At 44.1% G+C, this 19,146-nt stretch overlaps 1 protein-coding gene across 8 annotated transcripts in view; it reads left to right on the plus strand.

The window, feature by feature from the left end:
• Positions 1-19,146, plus strand: part of AK4 (adenylate kinase 4) — a 116,874-nt gene that overhangs the window by 68,056 nt on the left and 29,672 nt on the right. For 7 of the 8 annotated variants that reach the window (XM_070486493.1, XM_014852999.3, XM_044749449.2 and 4 more), the window contains one exon: positions 17,296-17,415. The exons of the other annotated variant lie outside the window; for it this stretch is intronic. In XM_070486493.1, the coding sequence (XP_070342594.1) occupies positions 17,307-17,415 (109 nt within the window). In that variant the 5' untranslated portion in view covers positions 17,296-17,306. The remainder of the gene's footprint in view (positions 1-17,295; positions 17,416-19,146) is intronic. 8 annotated transcript variants of the gene reach the window in all.

The following is a 19,146-nucleotide window of genomic DNA, read 5'->3' on the forward strand; positions in this document are numbered from 1 at the left end:
AGGACCCAGTGTGGAAGGATGGGGAGGATGGGAGGAAGGCAGGGCCTGGAGGCAGGTCCGTGATGGCAGAAAGCAAACTTGCCTCTGACAAGTTGGTCAAGTGCTTTGTGTCTCTAAATCTTTTTTTTTTTTGAGGAAGATTAGCCCTGAGCTAACTACTGCCAGTCCTCCTCTTTTTGCTGAGGAAGCCTGGCCCTGAGCTAACATCGTGCCCGTCTTCCTCTACTTTATATGTGGGATGCCTACCACAGCATGGCATGCCAAGCGGTGCCATGTCCACACCCGGGATCTGGACCGGTGGACCCCAGGCCGCTGAGAAGCGGAACGTGCGAACTTAACCACTGCGCCACTGGGCCGGCCCCTCTAATTCTTAATTACAAACCGAGAATAATAATGGTATTGCCTCTTCCTGTTCTAAGAATGAAATGAAGTAATGTGTGTAAGGGATTAGAATAAGGCTTGGCCCAATGTTTTGTTTGTTTGTTTTTTTTTAATATGACCCACTATAATGTTGAAATAAATTTCTAGGCCCAAGATGGACCCGCTCCTGCCCCGGGTGCCACGTCAGCAGACCAGATCTTCGATAACTCTTGTGTCCCTGTAAATGCTCCTCTTCACCAGAAATGCAACTGATCTGGTCAGCCCGTCCCCAACTGCCAGGCCAGCTCTGAGCCTTCTCACCCCAAGCAACGCGGACTCTGTAGCCCCAGCTGATCAGATATTTTCTGTTTTTCTCTTCCTCCTTCTTTATTTTTTCCTATAAAAGCTTTCTGCCTTCCACCGCATTCCTGAAGGGTTAAATACAGTTTGTATCACCTAAATTGTCTTCTTTAATTATTTTTTCACAGTAGAAATTAGCGTGACCTTGAAGTTAAGTATATACATAGAAATACGTAAAACTGACATACACTTTAAAATTTACGATATTCTCCTTTTTGTGTACTAAGCACTTTTTAGTTTCAAAAAACAGAACAATGACCTTAACAGCAGTTTGACACCTGCTGCTCCAGCACCTAATAAGTATTTAATGCCTGTTGCCCCTGGTATTTTTTTCCATTATACTCATTTATTTATTTTTAATTGACCTGCTTTTCTTTATTTATTTTCTATTGAGGGATAATTGACATACAACATTATGTTGATTTCAGGCGTACAACATCGTGATTTGTTATTTGTATGTATTGCGAAATGATCATGTTAACATCCGTCACCACACTGCATAGTTATAGAATTTTTTTCTCATGATGAGAACTTTTAAAATCTACTCTCTTAGCAACTTTCAAATATACGATACTGTATTATTAACTGTAGTCACCACGCTGTGCATCACATCCCCGGACTTATTTATTTTCTAACTGGGACTTTGTACCTTGTGACACCACCCGTTTTGCCCACTGCCCAACACTGCCCCCTCGCTCCTCCTGCCAACCACTTCTCTGTTCTCAGTATCTATAAGCTTGTTTTTTGTGTGTTTTCTTTTTTTAGATTCCACATATAGGTGAGATCATATGGTATTTCTCTTTCTCTGACTTATTTCACCTAGCATGATACCCTTGAGGTCCATCTATGTTGCCTCAAATGTCAGGATTTCCTTCTTTTTTATGTCTGAATAATATTCCATTGTGTGTACATACCACATTTTCTATATCTCTTCATCTGCCGGTGGACATTTAGGTTATTTCCTTATCTTGGCTGTTGCAAATAATGCTGCAATGAACATGGGGGTGCAGATATATTTTTGAATTAATGTTTTGTTTTCTTCAGATAAATACCCAGAGGTGGAATTGCTGGATCATATGTAGCTCTATTTTTAATTTTTTGAGGAACCTCCGTGCTGTTTTCCATAACGGCTGCGCTCTGGTATTCTTGCTGGGTGTTAAAGGATGATTGTGTGTCTGCCTACTCTGTGGACCTTGTGATCCCACGGGGAGCCCCGTCGGAAAAGAGCATTAGCATCAGCTGTTTGCCTCCTTCTCTTTCCCTTTGTTCTCGGGACTGCCACTAGCCCTGGGAGACTGGTGAAAGTGGCACATCTTTGGTGTTCTTGCTATAGTGCTCCACCAGGGCATTGCCAGAGAGCTATGACACAGGGAAGGAGGGAAGGAGGGAGGCAGGCAGAGAGAGAGAGAGAAGAATCCCTCATGGGCAGCAGTAGCAATCCGCCCTGTTTGAGCAGATGGTACTGGAGGAAACAGCAGCGTCCCTTGTGCTGATCTGCAGCCAAGATCCTGCGCAGAGAGGCAGCCCGCAAGGTGCCTGGCACGGCCACATCCACACCGTGGGCCTTCTGCAGTGGGAAGGAATTCCTTAGAAGTGAAATTGCTCCCTGTCCTCCGAATGGGGTCAGTAATTGGGCTGTGATGAGGTTACAGGGGAGGCAGGGAACATTGGGAGAGCTCATGAGATCTGAAGTCGGAACCTGCTCCTCAGGCTGAAAGTGCCTGGCGTGCTGGGGGCCAAGGCGCACCTGCAGAATGTGGGCTTGAGGAGTCGGTTAAACACTGGATCTAAAACTCATCTGTGACTTTGGCAAGGCTTTCAGATCCCTTGCCTTTCCCCATTAGTTCCCTTGCCCAACTTGTGTTACTTCCGTCCCAATCTGCTTTCTCTCCTCTGCTGCTTACATAAGGCAGCATGTGGTGGCACGCCAGATGTTCCTGGTGTGTTTATAAATGCGTGTTCCTATCTGGGCCAGGAAAATACTCCTGACATAGGATAGGCAACATTTTTTGGCTTATGGAACTCTGCTATCTTTTTCTTTCATGATTTATTTAAAGTCTTAAAATGAGGTTACTGCGCTATTTTATTCTTTGAATCAGTAGGGAGGGTCAAATAATAATTGATGTGCTGGTGGGATGAGAAAGCGTTAAGGATGAAGAGTCTGCTGGATATCTTTGTGCCCAGACGTTGGATCACCTTCTGTCTCAGTGATGTGAGCCCCTCCCCTACTCAAAGTCATGGCTTTCGTCCATGCATATTTTTATCTTGGCTATTATAGAAACACACCAAATGCCAACACATTTCTGGACCCAGGGTACAAAATTAGCCTAAGCGAATGTAAATATCAGCCCGGCTAGAGAGAAAAGCGTAGAGGCCAAACAGAGCCACGGCCCTGATTCCCAGGAAGTCTTCTAGGCAAGGTATGACCCGCAGCGCTCTAACTGACGAATCAGGCCTGAGTTCTGGTCCGGGCTCTACTCCTTGCATCTGGAATGGGGGTAGTGATTACTGCCTTGGCCGTCCCCGAACGCAGGGAGCCTCCTCTGACTGAGTGTCTCAGGTTCCTCCCCTCCCCTCAGGGGTGGGATCTCAGTGGTTGAAGGGACCCTGGTGTGGTTTGAGGCATATTGGAGAGGCCAGTCCTCTGCCCCTATGTATGTCACAAAGCCAGGTACAGGGAGTTGAACTTCTCCTCTGAGATGACAGAGGTAGAAGGGCCGAGCTCCCTCATGCAGATGAGGAGACAAGAGGCCACGGTAAGTGAGGGACATCAGTGTGTTCAGTCCTGTGGGCAGTGCTTCTGAAGCGGAACTAAGAGCCAAGACTCCTGACTCCCAGCCTAGTGGTCCTTCCGTGTATCATGTTGGCTCTTTGCCTCGTTATGCAGCCATTCCAGTGTTTTAAAAGAAAGTTGTCCCTTGATAGAAATGCAGATATCAAGAATAAGTCAAATGTATGATCTCACTTATATGGAATCTAAAACGCACAAAAAAACCAGGAAAACCCCGAGTTCATAGATCCAGAGAACCGGTTGGTGGTCGCCAGAGGTGGGAGGTGGGAGTTGGGCCAAATGGGTGACAGGAATCAAAAGGTACAAACTTCCAGTTACAAAATAAACAAGTCCTGGAGATGTATGTTCAGCCTGGTGACTATAGTTAATACCTGTTGCATATTAGAAAGTTAAGAGAGTAGATCTTAAAGTTCTCATCACAAGAAAGAAAATTTGTAACTATGTGTGGTGATGGATGTTACCTAGACTTATTGTGGTGAGCATTTCACAGTGTATACCCATATCAGATCATGATGTTGTACACCTGAAACTAATAGAATATTATATGTCCATTATATCTCAATACTAAAAATAGCATATTACAGATCCTTTCATTTTTACTCACAACTAATGGTAAAGACACATTTGTACTTTACATAAATTTGGGTTCAAATCTGGATTAAAAGAAAAATTTTCCTACTATTAACCTTCTTTTGACCTGGGGAATGATTGATTGTATGGATCGCAGATTCAAATAATTTTAGCAACAATTTCCTTTGGTTAAAACACCAATAATAATTGTCCCCATGCTGAGCTAAATATTGCAGCCTAAGACTAAATGGCAAGGGAAAGGTTTGGAGAAAGATGTGCCCTGTGTGAAGTCAGTTCCTCAGGAGAGACGTGCTCCGTGACTTGATCCCACCGGGATCTTAGTCTGATGATGCCTAAAGGAGCAAAGAACGAATAGGATTGAAGTCTTACTTTATAGTTTCAAAGTTTTGTGTTAAATAAGTTACAAAGCTATCTTTGTTACCTTCTTTAGAAATAGTTCCCAATCCCTAATGTCTGCTGATTTATCAGCTTTAGGGTAAAGCTGATCTGTGTCACACAGACACCCAGAAGAGGAGATAGTTCAAAGAGAGGCAGCAGATTTTTGGCAGTCTAGCCTGGTATAACCCCTGACTTGGGGTGACCTCCAAGTATCTGCATGTTAGTTTGAAAATGGCAACTTGTTTCCTTCATGCTAATCTTTCTGCTGCTTCTATTAGAGAATATTTGGGAGTCTTAATCTCAGGAGTCTTTGAGTCAGGAAGTGTTGATTAAGCCGTGTTTTGTGGGTGTGAGAATGTCAGAAATCTTACAGAGTTGCAGGCCTCCACCTGTAGGAACAGATTCTTCCTTGTTAAGAGGTCAGGCTTGGAATCCAAAGGCAACCTGTGGTAATGATCTTTCTGCAGCAGCTTGAATAGACTGAAGCAAGAGTTGTGAGAACCATTGACAAAAACTGCAAAATGCCCCTTTGTGTCGGCTAATCAGATAACAATGTTTTAAGCACAGAGGTTTAAAGAGAACAGATCAGTGGTTACCAGTGGGGAAGAGGGTGGTCGGGGAGGGCAAAAGGGGTAAAGGGGCACAAATGTATGGTGATGGATAAAAACGACTGTTGGTGCTGAGCATGATGTGGTCTGCACAGAAACTGATATCTAATAATGTACACCTGAAACCACACAGTTATAAACCATTATGACCTCAATAAAATAATTTAAAAAACATTGGTTCACATTCCACGATAAAATGTTACAAAGCAAAAAAAAAAGAAAGAAAGAAAGAAAGTGTCCTCCCCATCTTCTCCTCTTCCAGGTGGAACTCAGATGTGGTGCTGGTGAGCTGTGGCACCACAGATAGCATGGCAGAGCAACAACCTGGTGGGCGCCTAGGTCCTGCCCTGTGGGGCTACTGTATCAGCCCAGGGTGCACATGCTTAGACAGTTCTTACAAGAGAAATAAACTTGTATCTTGTTTAAAAAAAAAAAAAGATAATGTTTTGCTTAATTCAATAATTTATTTTACTCAGTTATTCGAAGCTTGCCAAAAATTAGACTGTAAGATAATGTTTAAAGGAAACACTGCTGCACATAATTCCTACTTTGTGACTGAGGTTTTGAATTGCCTTAAAGTCATGACTGTGGACAACGTATCAGGACAAGACAGTAGATACAAGAAATGTGTAGTGAGAAGAAAGTTCATCTAATAATTTATAGGACATTCAGGTTGGAAGGATGGGCGATTTAAGGATATGATAGTTCTTCATCTCAAGTATAGTGGCTCTTATTGATTGTTAAAATAAGATAATCTCTGTCCTCAAGGGGTTATAATCTGGTACAGCGGTTTTGCAAACAACCCCCATTCAACAAGAGTGAAATGTAGGTGGAGGTACACCCACATACGGGGCTGTACAGGGTGTGTGTGGGTTTGCAGTCCAGCTGTGGTTCTGTGTGTCAAGCTGTGTCCCTGGCATTCAGCTGAGCCAGACTGGAGGAAGGGGCTTCCGCCTAAGGGGACGTCTTGTTTCTGATCTGTTCATCGGTTCTGTGCGGACCAGCTTCAGCCCAGGTGCTGGGGGAACACTGAAGAGGTGATTACCGCTGTGAAGCTGATGGAAAACCATGGCAGGGAGGGGGCTGGCACGCATACACTGGAAGAGTGGTTCTTGCAGCCGACTTTTGCCCGCCCTTCAAAACCCAGCTCCAGAGCGGGAAGCTTTCTTTGTGCCTGAGGTCAGATGGAGGTGTCTACCTCTGTGTCCTTGTCCTGGGCACGTCTCCATCCTGGCACTGTCCCTTGCCTGTGCTGCCTGTCCTCCGTGAGTCTGGAGACTTCTTGAGGGCGGGGACCGCAGTCTCATGTGACTTGTGCAGGCACAGCAAAGGGTCAAAGGTTGGGAAGTAAAGGAACTGCGGTGGGCGGTAAGGTTCGAGGATAGTTCCAGGCCAGATGGGGGGAGACTTGGAAGGCTCTGCTCAGGCGTTCCCATGCCGTCCTGTAGGCCAGGGAGGGCGTCGTTGGTGTGGGGGCAGGAAGGGACTTGTGCCAGCTTGTGTTTTTGGAAGGTCCCTCTGGGAGCTGTGTGGAGGGTGGATCAGAGGAGGAGAGGGCCTTTGGGGAGGAGGAGGCTGACTCATTGGGAGGTGACAGGAGTGCAGGGTGCTGAGAGTTTGGGACGAGGCAGCTGCACACAAATACTTGCTGTAAGTTTTTTATTTATTTAGTCGGGGATACAGCACCTAATGGAAGTGAGGAGGTTACAGAGCAGGACCCGATGTTTCCCCCCAGGGCACGCTGTCACCTTTAATGCTCCGAGTAGGCAGGCTTAGCCAGAGTTCACAAAGAAGCTCAGTTCTTACTGTGCTCCTGTCCCTTTTTTCCAGGGGCTTGCCTCACCTTTCCCGAAGAGTGTGCTCTAACATTCACAGCGCTTCTGTGCAAGGAAATGCTCCCAGACATTGAGAGGCCGTGTAGTATAGTGGTCAAGGTAGTGGACTCTGGTGCCAACCTGCTTGAGTTTGAGTCCCGGCTCTGCCACTTATTAGCTGTGTTACTTTGGGCAAGTTTACTTAACCTCTCTGTGTTTCAGTTTACTTGTTTATGAAATGAGAAAAATAATAGCGCTGACCGCATAGACATGTATGATGCTTAAATGGGTTCATGTGCATAAACTGCTTAGAACAACACTTGGTATATAGCAGCAAATACTTATTATCTCCATGCTCTCGAATGAAATTTGAGAAGAGGCATTATTCCAACTCTTGTACCTTAATTACATACAACTTTCAAAACAACCCTAGGTGGCATTATTCCCATTTTGTAGATGAAGAAACTGAGGCACAAGCATACGACATGACCCAAGTCCTTAAGTGATGGTGCCAGAATTGAACCCAGTGGTCGGGCTCTGAAGTGTAAGCCTTGACCATCACACCAGGTTCAGAACTGTCTTCATAGCTGCCAATAGGCAGCTGTAAGGGAGTGATTAAAACCACATCTTTTAGTGTGAAGGAAGAAGCCTGGCTTCGAGCCAGGCCAATTGAAGGGTGGATCCTGGACGTCGGAAATGAGGCCTGTGAGTTCAGGGCTGAAATGCCTTCAGTTTAGGAGTTTCTTCCATAATTTCTGCCTCTAAAGGACTTTGATATCTATTTCATAGCCAAGATTTTTTTAAAGCTTATTTTCTTACTAGAAGAGATTCATCACAATGCTATCAAGAATAAATAACTTATAGAATGAAGTTTTTCTTCATTTTATTTATGTTTTTCAAGTAACTACTTCAGGACCAAAATATTCTTACAAGTTGGGGGAGAAAGAACTTGTAGTTCGCAGAATCGCGAAGCTGCGGTTCATTTTGTCCGTGCCTTGTATAGGGGGGAGGGGGTGTGTGAGTGAATGTGAGAGTGTGTGTGTCAGTGTGTGTGTGTGTGTGTATGTGTGTGAGCATCCTCTGGCTCCTTGGAGGAGCGATGGTCCTGGCGGGGGGTGGGGGTTTCTCCGGGTTCTAGGCAGGGTGGCCGTGTGAGGGGTCACACTCTCTCACAGGGTCGTCCGCTGTCAGCATTTCCTCGCTGGAATGATGGAACAACACCAAGCAGTTATCTGTTTCTGGTGGCTGAGCCAGGCATCTTGGGAATTTGCTGCTTTGTGGACATTTGTGCAGCTCTGACTTTTGTATCCAGTTTGCCTTTAGAAGCAATGAGAAGAAAATGAGGATATTTGGGCGGAGTGTGTTTTCAAGGGTTGTGTCCCCACCACTCAGACTCAGAGGGAGAGCATTTCCAGTCCCCTGGAAGCCTGGAGGCCTGGTGTCCACTGCCCCAAATGCTGTCCTGCAGCTGGTAGTTGTTATGCTTTTGCCATATATGTGTGTGTCCCTCAGCAGTACTTTGAGGAATGCACAACTCTGATTTTGTCTGTTTTAGACTTTTATATGAATGGGCAGATTCTTTAGGCAAAAAAAAAAAACAAAATTAGACCTTCTTTATTTTTATTTCTGGGTTGTGCCAGGAAACCATAGGAGGCCATTCCTAGAACTTGACTTTGTTTTGAAATAGGCCAAGCTGTCGACTGTTTGATGCCTGGCCAAGCCATCAGACGCATGTAACAGGTAACTCTGATGCTCCCCTCGTTTTCTCCCTGACTTGTAGGGAATGGGTCATAGCCCAGTTGCTCAGTAAATACTTTTTGAAGGAATGAGTGCATTGCAAAAGCAAAGTCAGTGAACTTCACTTCTCCCACGTCGGTGTTTTTCATATCTCTGCAACTGAACGGAACGTGGAAGTCCTAAGCAGGAAAGAACAGTCCCAGTGTAAATTCTTAATCCCACTCGCAGATTCATCGTGGAACTTTTTATACACAGATCTGGTTGGTTGTCGTGTCCTGAGTAGCTACCTCTGCTCCGAAAGATTCCGTTAGCCCCAGTCCTCTAGAGAATGAATGGCGTGGGAAGGACAGTCAGTCTTCAGGAGCATATTGAACATCTGCTTTATCAGGTTCTGTTCACGGTGCATCAGAGGCAGTGGTGGGCCAGACAGATGTGCTCCCTGTTGGGTGGTGGGGAAGACTGGCACGACAAGTAAAATACAAGTGTGATGAGTGCGGCAAGACAGGAGGACATGGAGCATGTACAGGGGACCTAACCTCATTCGGGGAAGCTGAGGGAAGGAAGAGCAGGGCTGGAGAGGAGAGATGGAATTCGGGGGGGGGGGGGGCAGGTGCGTCCAGGGCGAAGAACCACTGAGGCTGCTGAGGTAGGCAGGGGCCAGATCTTGGAGGAGCTTGAAACCACTGACTGGGCAGCAGAACCCACAGAGGCGCTTTAAGCAGGAATGCGGTGTGCCCAGGAGTGCGGCTTGGCCCACTCTGGCTGCAGGGTGGAAACGGTGGCAGGAGGGTGTGGAGTACATCAGGAGGAAGCTGCTGAATACAATTCAGGTAGGTTTTCCTCCCCCGGTGCTGGTTCCTGTGATGGTTTGCACTCCTGGGTCTGTGCTCTGGGAAGCTGCGATGCCCTCTGTTCCCCTGGCTGTCCCTCCAGTCTTGGAGGCAGTCGTTTGCCTTGTTGCTTCCCCTCTCTTAGGGATCTAAGATGAGTCATCGATTTTTCAGTCTTTTCAGCTTTTTGCTTGTTAGGACAGAGTGGCGACTTCCAAACCCCTTATGTGCAGAACCACAGAAGACGCTTTTAATGATTGCTTCTTGGTGGGTCTGTTCCACTGCTGTCCTCTTTGGTGAGTTCCTGAGGGTAACCTTCTATTTGTATCTGTAGCACCTTGCGTGGTGCCTGGCATGTAGCAGATGCACAAAACATTGGGGTTGGAGAGTGGTGTGTTCCTGGGGGAAATTTTCACCTGTGGTTCTGAGCAATCGGAGTGACGGGATGGACTGAGGGTAGAATGGGGGGTCTCTTGTAGGATGCTGGCAGGGTCACGGCACAGTGACTGAAGGCCTGTGCCACAAAACATGCTTGTCATTGTCCTCATGCTGGCACTTTCGGGGTTAGTTATTGAAAAATGTGTATGACAAAGGGAGAGAGAAGACAAATATTCAAATAAGAAGTCTTCATTTGCCTTTGCTTAAAGTATTAGCAGTGGTTGAGGTTTGATCCTGCCAGGCTCCCATTCAGTAGTGGATTTTACCTGGCTGAAGTTGATTATCTTGAAGTCTTAATCCCCACCTTGGGTAAAACAGATCTTTTTGTCTCCAGGGTCGGGAGACCAGGGGAGCCTGGCTGCTTCCTGTGACTCTGGACTAGTATCTTAGGAACAACTCTTCAGTGGTCCGGGGTGAATTAGCTGCAGACTGAGGGTTTGGCCAAATGCTTTCATCTAGTTTGTGACCAATAACCTGTTCCTATTTCGTAATATATTTGTATGGAACTTCATAGGCCATGGAAGAGCCTGTGTAACTTATTTATGATAACTACGAGTTGTTTAATTTTTCTGCCTGACAGAGTAAAATTCCATAAAATTTTGCTGTTGAGAGTTTTTGGTGGGTTAGCACCCAATGCCAGTGTTTAGGCTCTAAGCTCTGGGACTGGCCTCAGATCAGATTGATACAGGGCCTGGCACAGAGTAGGTGCTCAGTAAATCTCAGCGAAATGAGTGTTTATGGGTTCAGAAAGATTTAAACCACAAAACCAAACATATCCTAACTACCCTCAACCAACACAGAACTAACCATTTCCCCCTCATTTCATGACAGTAATCTGTCTTTCCCATTTTGGATTTATTTCTGTTTGGAAGTCGTTCAGACTCTGGAATTTTCAGCTGCTGCCCTAAGAACTTAGGGTGGCTATAGATGGGTTTTGTATCACTTAAATATGTGTGTATGTGTGTGTTCTCATGGTTTTTCTAAAGAAATGTGATTTGCTTAATTGGCTCTCCTAGTTATTTGGAAAAAGATATTTTCTTTTTAACTAGTCTTAAGATAATTCACAACATGGGTCCAACGTCTCCCCACCCCCCACCCCACTGGAGCAGCTGACACTGTTTTGTCACATTTGCTGCCCTGAATACAATCATCTGTGTCAGTCTCTCAATGTGAACATGGTAAACGTCAATGTGAAACACTTGAAGCCAATCAAAATATCTTTTCCTTATCCTGGAAGTGTGAGTTTTGGAGAGATGACCAACTTAAGAGGTAGGCTTAAGTTCTGTATTATCTTAAATTTCTAAGCTTGGTATTATCTTAGCTACACAATTTAATAAGTAATCTTGAATTCTGAAAATTTGTATATTATCTGATCAGGTTAGAAATTGAAAATATATTTCTCAAGGTTATCAAGATCATATCTACTTTAATTTATATTTAGTAGTAATTGAATGAAATAGGATTGTTAAGGTGCATTGCCACAAAATTTATATTATAAAATAGTTGGAACATTAATTTTCTTCTAATATATTTAACATTGAAGATGACAATATGCATCTATACATGTTCACACACGGTGTTGTAATGTATACCATTTTGTAATCTGACATGTAATCTTCCTCTTTCTGAGAAAAGTTTTTCCAAATGTGGCCTTAATCATTTTTGTTCTGTTCAGTCTCATAAACACATGATGGATTTTCTTTTTGGTTGTTGTGAAGCTTAAAAAATTCAAATCTATTGGCCTATTTTTGGCACTCTAAATTTATTAAGTTCATTTTTGAAAACTTCCTGGTGATTTATGAATTATTTGTGTGTGTGCGCCCCTGCATGCACAGGCGTGTACGCACTAAGGATGCAGAAGCTGTGTAAGACAATGTGTGTGTGTCCACAGCCTTTCCTTGGAATACTGCTTAAGAAATTGGAGCAGGTATGTGTTTTATCCGAACATGCTAACGTTAGCATTTAATGATACTGCTTTCTCTTCCAAGCAAACTGACAAGGGCAGATGAAGGTCAGTTTTCCAGAATGGGTCTGCGTCTTCTGACCCATGTTTTTTTCGGTTGGCTGTTGCTGTGAGGTCTACCTTCAGATGCAGATGCCTTGTTGAGTCCATTCGGCTCTGACTGTTGACCTCTCTGGGTTTTCATGGTGGGGACTGAGAGATGTGATGGAAGTTTGATTTCGTATCAGATTAGAGGACACGTAGCCTGTTCTGTTCCAGAGAAGAGCCAAGGCTGCCAGAAATAGCTGGAAAGGTATGCTGCACTTAGATCTTTCTCTTAATTAGTCAATTGGATTGAGATGGTTCTGGAAATCTTCCACAGAGTTATTTTAAACTTGGAGTTGCATAGTCCGCGTTGGGTTGGCCCAAGGTACTCTCTCAAGAGGCAGAAGGTCTTCTAAGGTTGCTTCGGCTTTAGTGCAGGCCTTCATCTCATGCTTGGATTGTTGTCACCACCTCCTTTGCTTCCACCACGCCAGCCGCTTCCAAATGTCACATTGCCATGGGCGTGCGGCCTATGTTGTCCCACAAGGCCCTGTACTTGTTTTAATGCTCTGCTGTTGCCATCTTGAGGTTTCTAATTTTTGAAGAAGGAAGCGCCATATTTTATTTTGTGCTGGATGCTGCAAATTAAGTAGCTGGTCTTGGCTGTAAGAATGGCATTTCTAAAACTATCTATTTTTAAAAAATCCTTCAAAGCCCATACTCCTTCTCCTACCTGTCCAGCTCTCTCTTTCATGATGTGCTTTTCTTTGGATGTCACTGTGGAAGTTGCTCAGGTCTGCCCGCAGCCCTGTCCTCTGCGACATTGGCTCACGGTGCTTCCTTTTCTTCATTTCCCTACCGACCTGGTTCATCTCTGTCTGTGGTTTGAAATGCCGGAGAAATGGACAGAGCTGTGAAACCTGACATGGCCACCTCAACTAGTACTGATCACTCTTTCTCTCATCTCTCTCTTGAAAAAGTTGTTGTCTGCTGAGGTTGGGCCGTGTTTGATCTCGGGATAATGGTTCTGTGATAGCTGTACAGGGAGGTGAGGCTGATTTTTGCCAAGGGGGGAAGAATTCTCTATCATCTTCAGGGTGTTCATTCATTCATGCAACAAATTTTTATGGACCATCTAATACATGCCAGACTGTATTCTAAGCACTGAAGATACGGCAGTGAACAAAATACTTCCTCTTTTCTCAATGAGCTAATCACATTCTAGTGGGGGAGTCACAAAGTGAGTTAAATAGATCAGTAGAAAACAAGGCAAAGTAGGATAAGAGACTACAGGGTGATGGGGGTATGCCTGTGCTATTTTAGTTGGGGTGGAAGGCCCAGTTGGGTGACACTTAATCACAGAGCTGCATGAAGCGAGGGCTTGACTCATGTAAGCCTCTGGGGAAAGAGTGTTCCTGGCAGAGGGAACAGCAAATGCAAAGGTGCTGAAGGTCCACATGCCCCATCTTGCAGGAAACTGCAAGGAGGCTGGTGTTGCTGGAATAGAGTGGGCAACGAAGAGAGAAGTAGAAGGCTGGGTCAGGGAAGGGGGCCTCATCCCACGGGGCCTTGTAGACCAGCTGAGGACTTAGGCTTACGCTCTCAATGAGATGGGAAGTACTCTCAAAGAGGTGGGAGGCTTATGACTGGCTTGGTCTCTCTAGCTGTTGCTTTTATGCAAAGGAGCCATCTCAAATGCCACGGAGAAGTGAAGGAAGCTAAGAATTGAGAATTGACCATTTAGGTAATATAGTTATTCTTTTGGTTGATGGATGTGCAGAAGACCCCTGAAGCAATCTTTAGATTTTGTGGCAGGTCAAGGATTGCCGTGGGTGACGGACCCACTTTGATCTCAGCAATGAGATCCTTTGTCAGTTTGTTGATTCTTTGGCCAGTTGTCCCTTCTTCACCATGAAAAGACTTGTAAACTAGGTTTTGGAGTGTCCCTCACTGCTTCTTTCCTCTTACTCTGCTTTCCGATAAGCCATGCACTCATGGTGACTACACGACAGTCCAGGGCCATCACCGTGCCCTTCTTTCCTTGCAATGACGGAGCTTGTCCTGCAGCCGCCTGTCCACACAGTTTGCTCCGGGTTGTCCACAAGTTGCTGTTGCACTCTTATTTTTGATCAGTTGTCTTGGATATAAGAGACATTGTGGAAGTATAATTTCAAGAACTTCATGCTCAGTTAGATATAAAGAATGGGAGAAGTTGAGAAAATCGAGACAAGTGATATTTAATCTTAGGTGACATCTGAGGAGAGCAATGTTATTGACAGAGGCAGGAAGCACTCAGCAAGAACAGAGTAGGACAGGACAGTGTGATTTTGCACATGATGAGTTTGAGGTGTCAGCGAGAGGTACATGCTGAGCCATTTTCAGATGCTCAGAGGCCTTGGGGGTGTCATTGTGGATACTGTTCTTCATTACATTGTTGAACCCATGTGTATCCCGATACCATAAGTCCCCCACGTGAGGGGACCTGAAACATTAATGTGGGCCAGTCCCCAGTCCAGTTTTCAAAATCCCTCTATAATATCCCTTCCTAGGCAGTCTGAGCCTCTGTTCAAACATTTCCTAAGGCAACTTTTTCTGTGCATTTGTAATTCCGACCACTAGCCCTAATTCTAAACCCTGGGGCTTGTATAAGATGATGCCTTTTCCATGAGTCAAGTGCCTGGTTATGGGTAAATTGGGATCATGTCCTTCTCCTGGTCTTGTCTTTCCCACATGAGACGGTTCCCACTCTGTGTTTCCCTGTGGGATGATTGGAGCCAGCTCACATTGGTCTCTCACCTTGGAAGGTGTATATTTGTCGTTTATATTTACCTTAAAGTTTGGTGGGTGGGACCAAGAACAGGGCTCTGGGGCTGGCCTGACCACTGCAGAGCAGCGCAGCACCAAACTGGTCAGTTACTCCGAGCATACTGTCTCACAGTGAGTTTTGAGATAAAAAAAACACCTACCGTAACAGGTATGACCCAAGAGAACTGAAAGCATATGTTCACACAAACACTTGTACATGAATGTTCATTGCAGCATTACTCATAAGAGCCAAGAAGTGGAAACAACCCAAATGCCTGTTAACTGATGCATGTATAAACAAAATATGGTCTATTTATACAATGGAATAATAATATTCAGCCATGAAAATGAATGAAGTCCTGATATATGGTACAGCATGGATGAACCTTGAAAACATTATACTCAGTGAAAGAAACCAGACACAAAATACCACATATTGTGTGATTCTATTTACGTGAAATGTGCGGACTAGGCAAATCTATGAAGACGGAAAGCAGATTAGCGGTTGCCAGGGGCAAGAGGGAGGAGGGAATGGGGAGTGACTGCTAATGGGTACAGAGTTTCTCTCAGAGGTGATAAAAACGTTATGAAATTAGGTTGTGGTGATGGTTGCTCAACACTGAGAATGTGTTCAAAACCACTGAGCTGTACACTTTAACATGGTGAACATTATGGTGTGTGAATTATGTCTCATTAAAGCTGGCATAAAAAAATATGGGTATTACCTCCTATCTGAAGGTGAGGATCTTATGAGGATTAAATGAAATAACATACAAAGCGCTCAGAGCACAGTGTCTGGGACATAGTGTGTACTCAGTGCATGATTGCTCTTGTTGCTCTTAGGAAAAGTAACACTGTAAATATCAGCACGCTGCAGTCTTATTCACTGCCACATTTGTTACATAGTATGCAATCAATCAATACTTGCAGAATGACTGTGTTTTGTTCCTGTTCCCGTTTAGCCACATTCAGGAGTGTGATTGTCTTTTGTGTTCTGCTTCTTGCAGCCTGTTACTAAATCTCCATTCTTGGGCCTGACTTGGAGCTTCTTGTCCACTAGTGGTAATCGAGTGACATGGAGCTCTTCACAGCCCACGTTTCAGTGTTGAGGTTGGAGTTAGGAGTGTAGACTTGGTCTGGGAAAGGAAAGGTTCTACCATAAATTCAAGGTGAAGGTGGGGGTAAAATGATTCTTGAGCTTTTTTCCAGTAATATAGTTCTGCTTTACTTTTTTTTTTTTTGGTGAGGAAGATTGGCCATGAGCTAACGTCTGTGCAGTCTTCCTCTATTTTTGTATGTGGGACACTGCCACAGCATGACCTGATGAGCAGTGTGTAGGTCCATACTTGGGATCTGAACCCATGACCCTGGACTGCCAAAGTGCAGCATGTGAATTTAACCACTATGCTACCAGGCTGGCTCTCTGCTTTATGTTGTTTTTTAAAAAAAATTTATTTTAATTTTTAATTTTTTTTGAGGAAGATTAGCTCTGAGCCAACATCTGCCACAAATCCTCCTCTTTTTGCTGAAGAAGACTGGCCCTGATCTAACATCCATGCCCATCTTCCTCTACTTTATATGTGGGATGACTGCCACAGCATGGCTTGACAAGTGGTGTAGGTCCACACCCGGGATCCAAACCGGCGAACCCCGGGCCACCGAAGCAGAATGTGCAAACTTAACTGCTGCGCCACCATGCTGGCGTCTGCTTTACATTTTTGTGAAAACTTAATTGGCCTGTTGAGAATGTGGTTCTTAATGGTTCATTATCAGTTCCCTGGAGAGCAGAGGACTTCGTCTTGGTTAAAAAAAAAGAAATCAGTTCCTAGAAATTTACCAGATTTAAACTGACATTTTGTTCTGCTGAGCCCAACTCACAATTTCCACACAGAAGAAATTTTTATTTTAAATTAGGATAGAAGCATTTTTTTCTCTGCAAATATATATATATTTAATTCACTTCCTTTTATGAACTTGGCATTCCGCTAATAACACTGAGTTGGTTTTACAACTGTGTCGGCATGGTGCCATCTGCTTATATTGAGGCTCATGAAGAGAAATAAACCTCTTGTTGTTTGTATTAACCAGCCTTTTTTCTAGAAGGTCAGTGGAAGTTTTTTCCTGTGGTTTCTAAGGAAGGTTGTGCTTCTCGGCTTCCTTAGCTTTCTGCGTACCGTGGACCACGTGGGCGATCCGTTCCCTTGTTATCGTCACTGCTGGGAGGCACAGCACCATGGGTGGCTCACGTCTGGGGAGTCGCTGGGCTTTCCCAGCGATTTGTGCACCATCCTCCCTCAGACTGCCTTTGTTTCCTGTTCTGATTTTCTCTTTGCCTAATTTCCATTTTCTTTTATTTTTATTTCTGTGCATATCTTCAAGAGCTGCTTTTTAATAATTCTTTGGGAGACAAATGGGAGACTGTGCCACCATTAGTGAAGCCAAACTTTAAGAAATTACTCTAAAAACATTTGCCTGCAACTTTCCCCCCACGCCAACAGGGAGGAATGGAAGAGAAGGCAAACGTGTCAGAAAAGAGTTGGTAAGCTTTTTTTTTTGAAACTTTTTTGAGTGTCTCTTTTTCCTGTCTTTTTAATAGAAGTTGGTGCTATGGCGAGGCAGTACATAGAGAAAGGTCTTTTGGTTCCAGATCACGTGATCACACGCCTCATGTTGTCGGAGCTGGAGACTAGGCGCGGCCAGCACTGGCTCCTAGATGGTGAGTTGAACTTGTGGGTAAGCTGGGCTTCTGTGAAGGGTCAGTTATGATCTCCTTGCACACTCCTTTAATTTGTTACAGATTGCAAAATACCTTTGTTCCTAAACTTTCAGTCATTTATTTAGGCCCGTTCCAATTTGTCAACGTGTCACAGACCTGCTATGGTGAAGCCTTTTAATTCCTCTGTCTGCAGACAACCCTCCTGAGAGCCACTGACTCCATCAAAGCTTGTGAATTCTCATTATGGTTCCAGTTTGGATGGTGCCTTTTGTTTCCACCACTAAGTCATCAAAAGTATATAACTCATCTTAAATCAGAGATTCGTTCATTCGTAATGGGCCACACATATTAAAACCATGAGTTATCATTTTTCACCTGTCAGATTAACCAAGATAGAAAATCTGAAAATCTTTTGTTGAGTGTGAAAGAGATAAGTATTGTTGAGAGTATAAATGGGCAACCTTTGGGGGACAGCTTAGCAATCATTATACTTTTTGCTTCAGCAAGTCCTTGCTGGATTTTTTGCCTAAAGATGTATCTTCAAGGATGTCTATTTTCAGCATTATTTGTAAATTGCAAGACCCTGGTAACAACCTAAGAATCTCTCATAGGTATGCTTTAAGTTTTGGTATGTTCATTAGCAAATAGTCTGTACTTATGTGTTGATACCATGGAGCTCTAAGATAAGCTGCCAAGTGAAAAAAGCTAGGTGCTGTGTAGTGTGGATCGTATATTATTATTTATGTAAAAATGGAGGGACAGTATTATATCACTGTACACACTTACAAACACATGCATATGCTCTTTCGTGGAGGATATAAAAAACCACTACCAGTGGTTGCTCTGGGTAAGGATTAGGTCTGGGAGGGAGACTTACCTGTCACTGTATATGCCCTTTCATATGTATTTAAATAATCTGGGGACCTGATTTAAGCACTCAGGTAGTGATTCCTAAACTTTTTGAGACATCATGGACCCCTTGATGACAACTATGATACTCCGCCCAGGAAAATGCATGCAGATGCTCATACACAAAATATCGTACCCTTTTGTACTTGAGGAAGCTGGAATTAAGAATCTTCTATTTTAAATTTGCCCAGTATAAATCTTTTGATTTATTAAAGGAAAAAAATGGACCAGTGGATTCTTTGTCGTATTTTTAAATAGCAGGATTCCTTGGTGCAGTGAAAATAGAAAGCTGATGAACACGCTGGTTTCTAGGAACACAAAATGGGGACAGTGAGCTCTAACCACCAGAAACTTCTTTCCACTGCAGAGCAGTTTTTCTTAGTTCGTTCAGTGCACCCATTCCTATCTTAATTTGGTGAAACAGAAGCCTCAGGAAGTTGTGACAGTTGAAACCTTGGTGTTTGCCAGCCACAGAGAAGCCAGAGGCATTGTCCTCCATTCAAGCTATCACATTGCCTGAATTTCTCCTGAACTCTGGAGCCACGAGTCTCCAAAATGAGCACCATGGTGTAGTGTTTATTATGTCAGTGTTTCTCAAAGTGTGTGGTGTACAGTGTTAGTAATTGCTAGACAATGAAACAGACTTTGTGGCCAGATATGTTTAGACAATACTGGTTCAAATACTAAAAGTTGCTAGCATTTATTGAGCACGTACTGTGTGCCAAGCGTTGTCCTAAACACTTGATATTTATTATCTCATTCAGTCCCTACAACGAGCTTAGGAAGGAGACACACTGTCTCCATTTAGTGGGAAACTGAGGC

This window comes from Equus asinus, chromosome 16 (genome assembly GCF_041296235.1).
Source record: "Equus asinus isolate D_3611 breed Donkey chromosome 16, EquAss-T2T_v2, whole genome shotgun sequence".
NCBI lineage: Eukaryota > Metazoa > Chordata > Mammalia > Perissodactyla > Equidae > Equus > Equus asinus.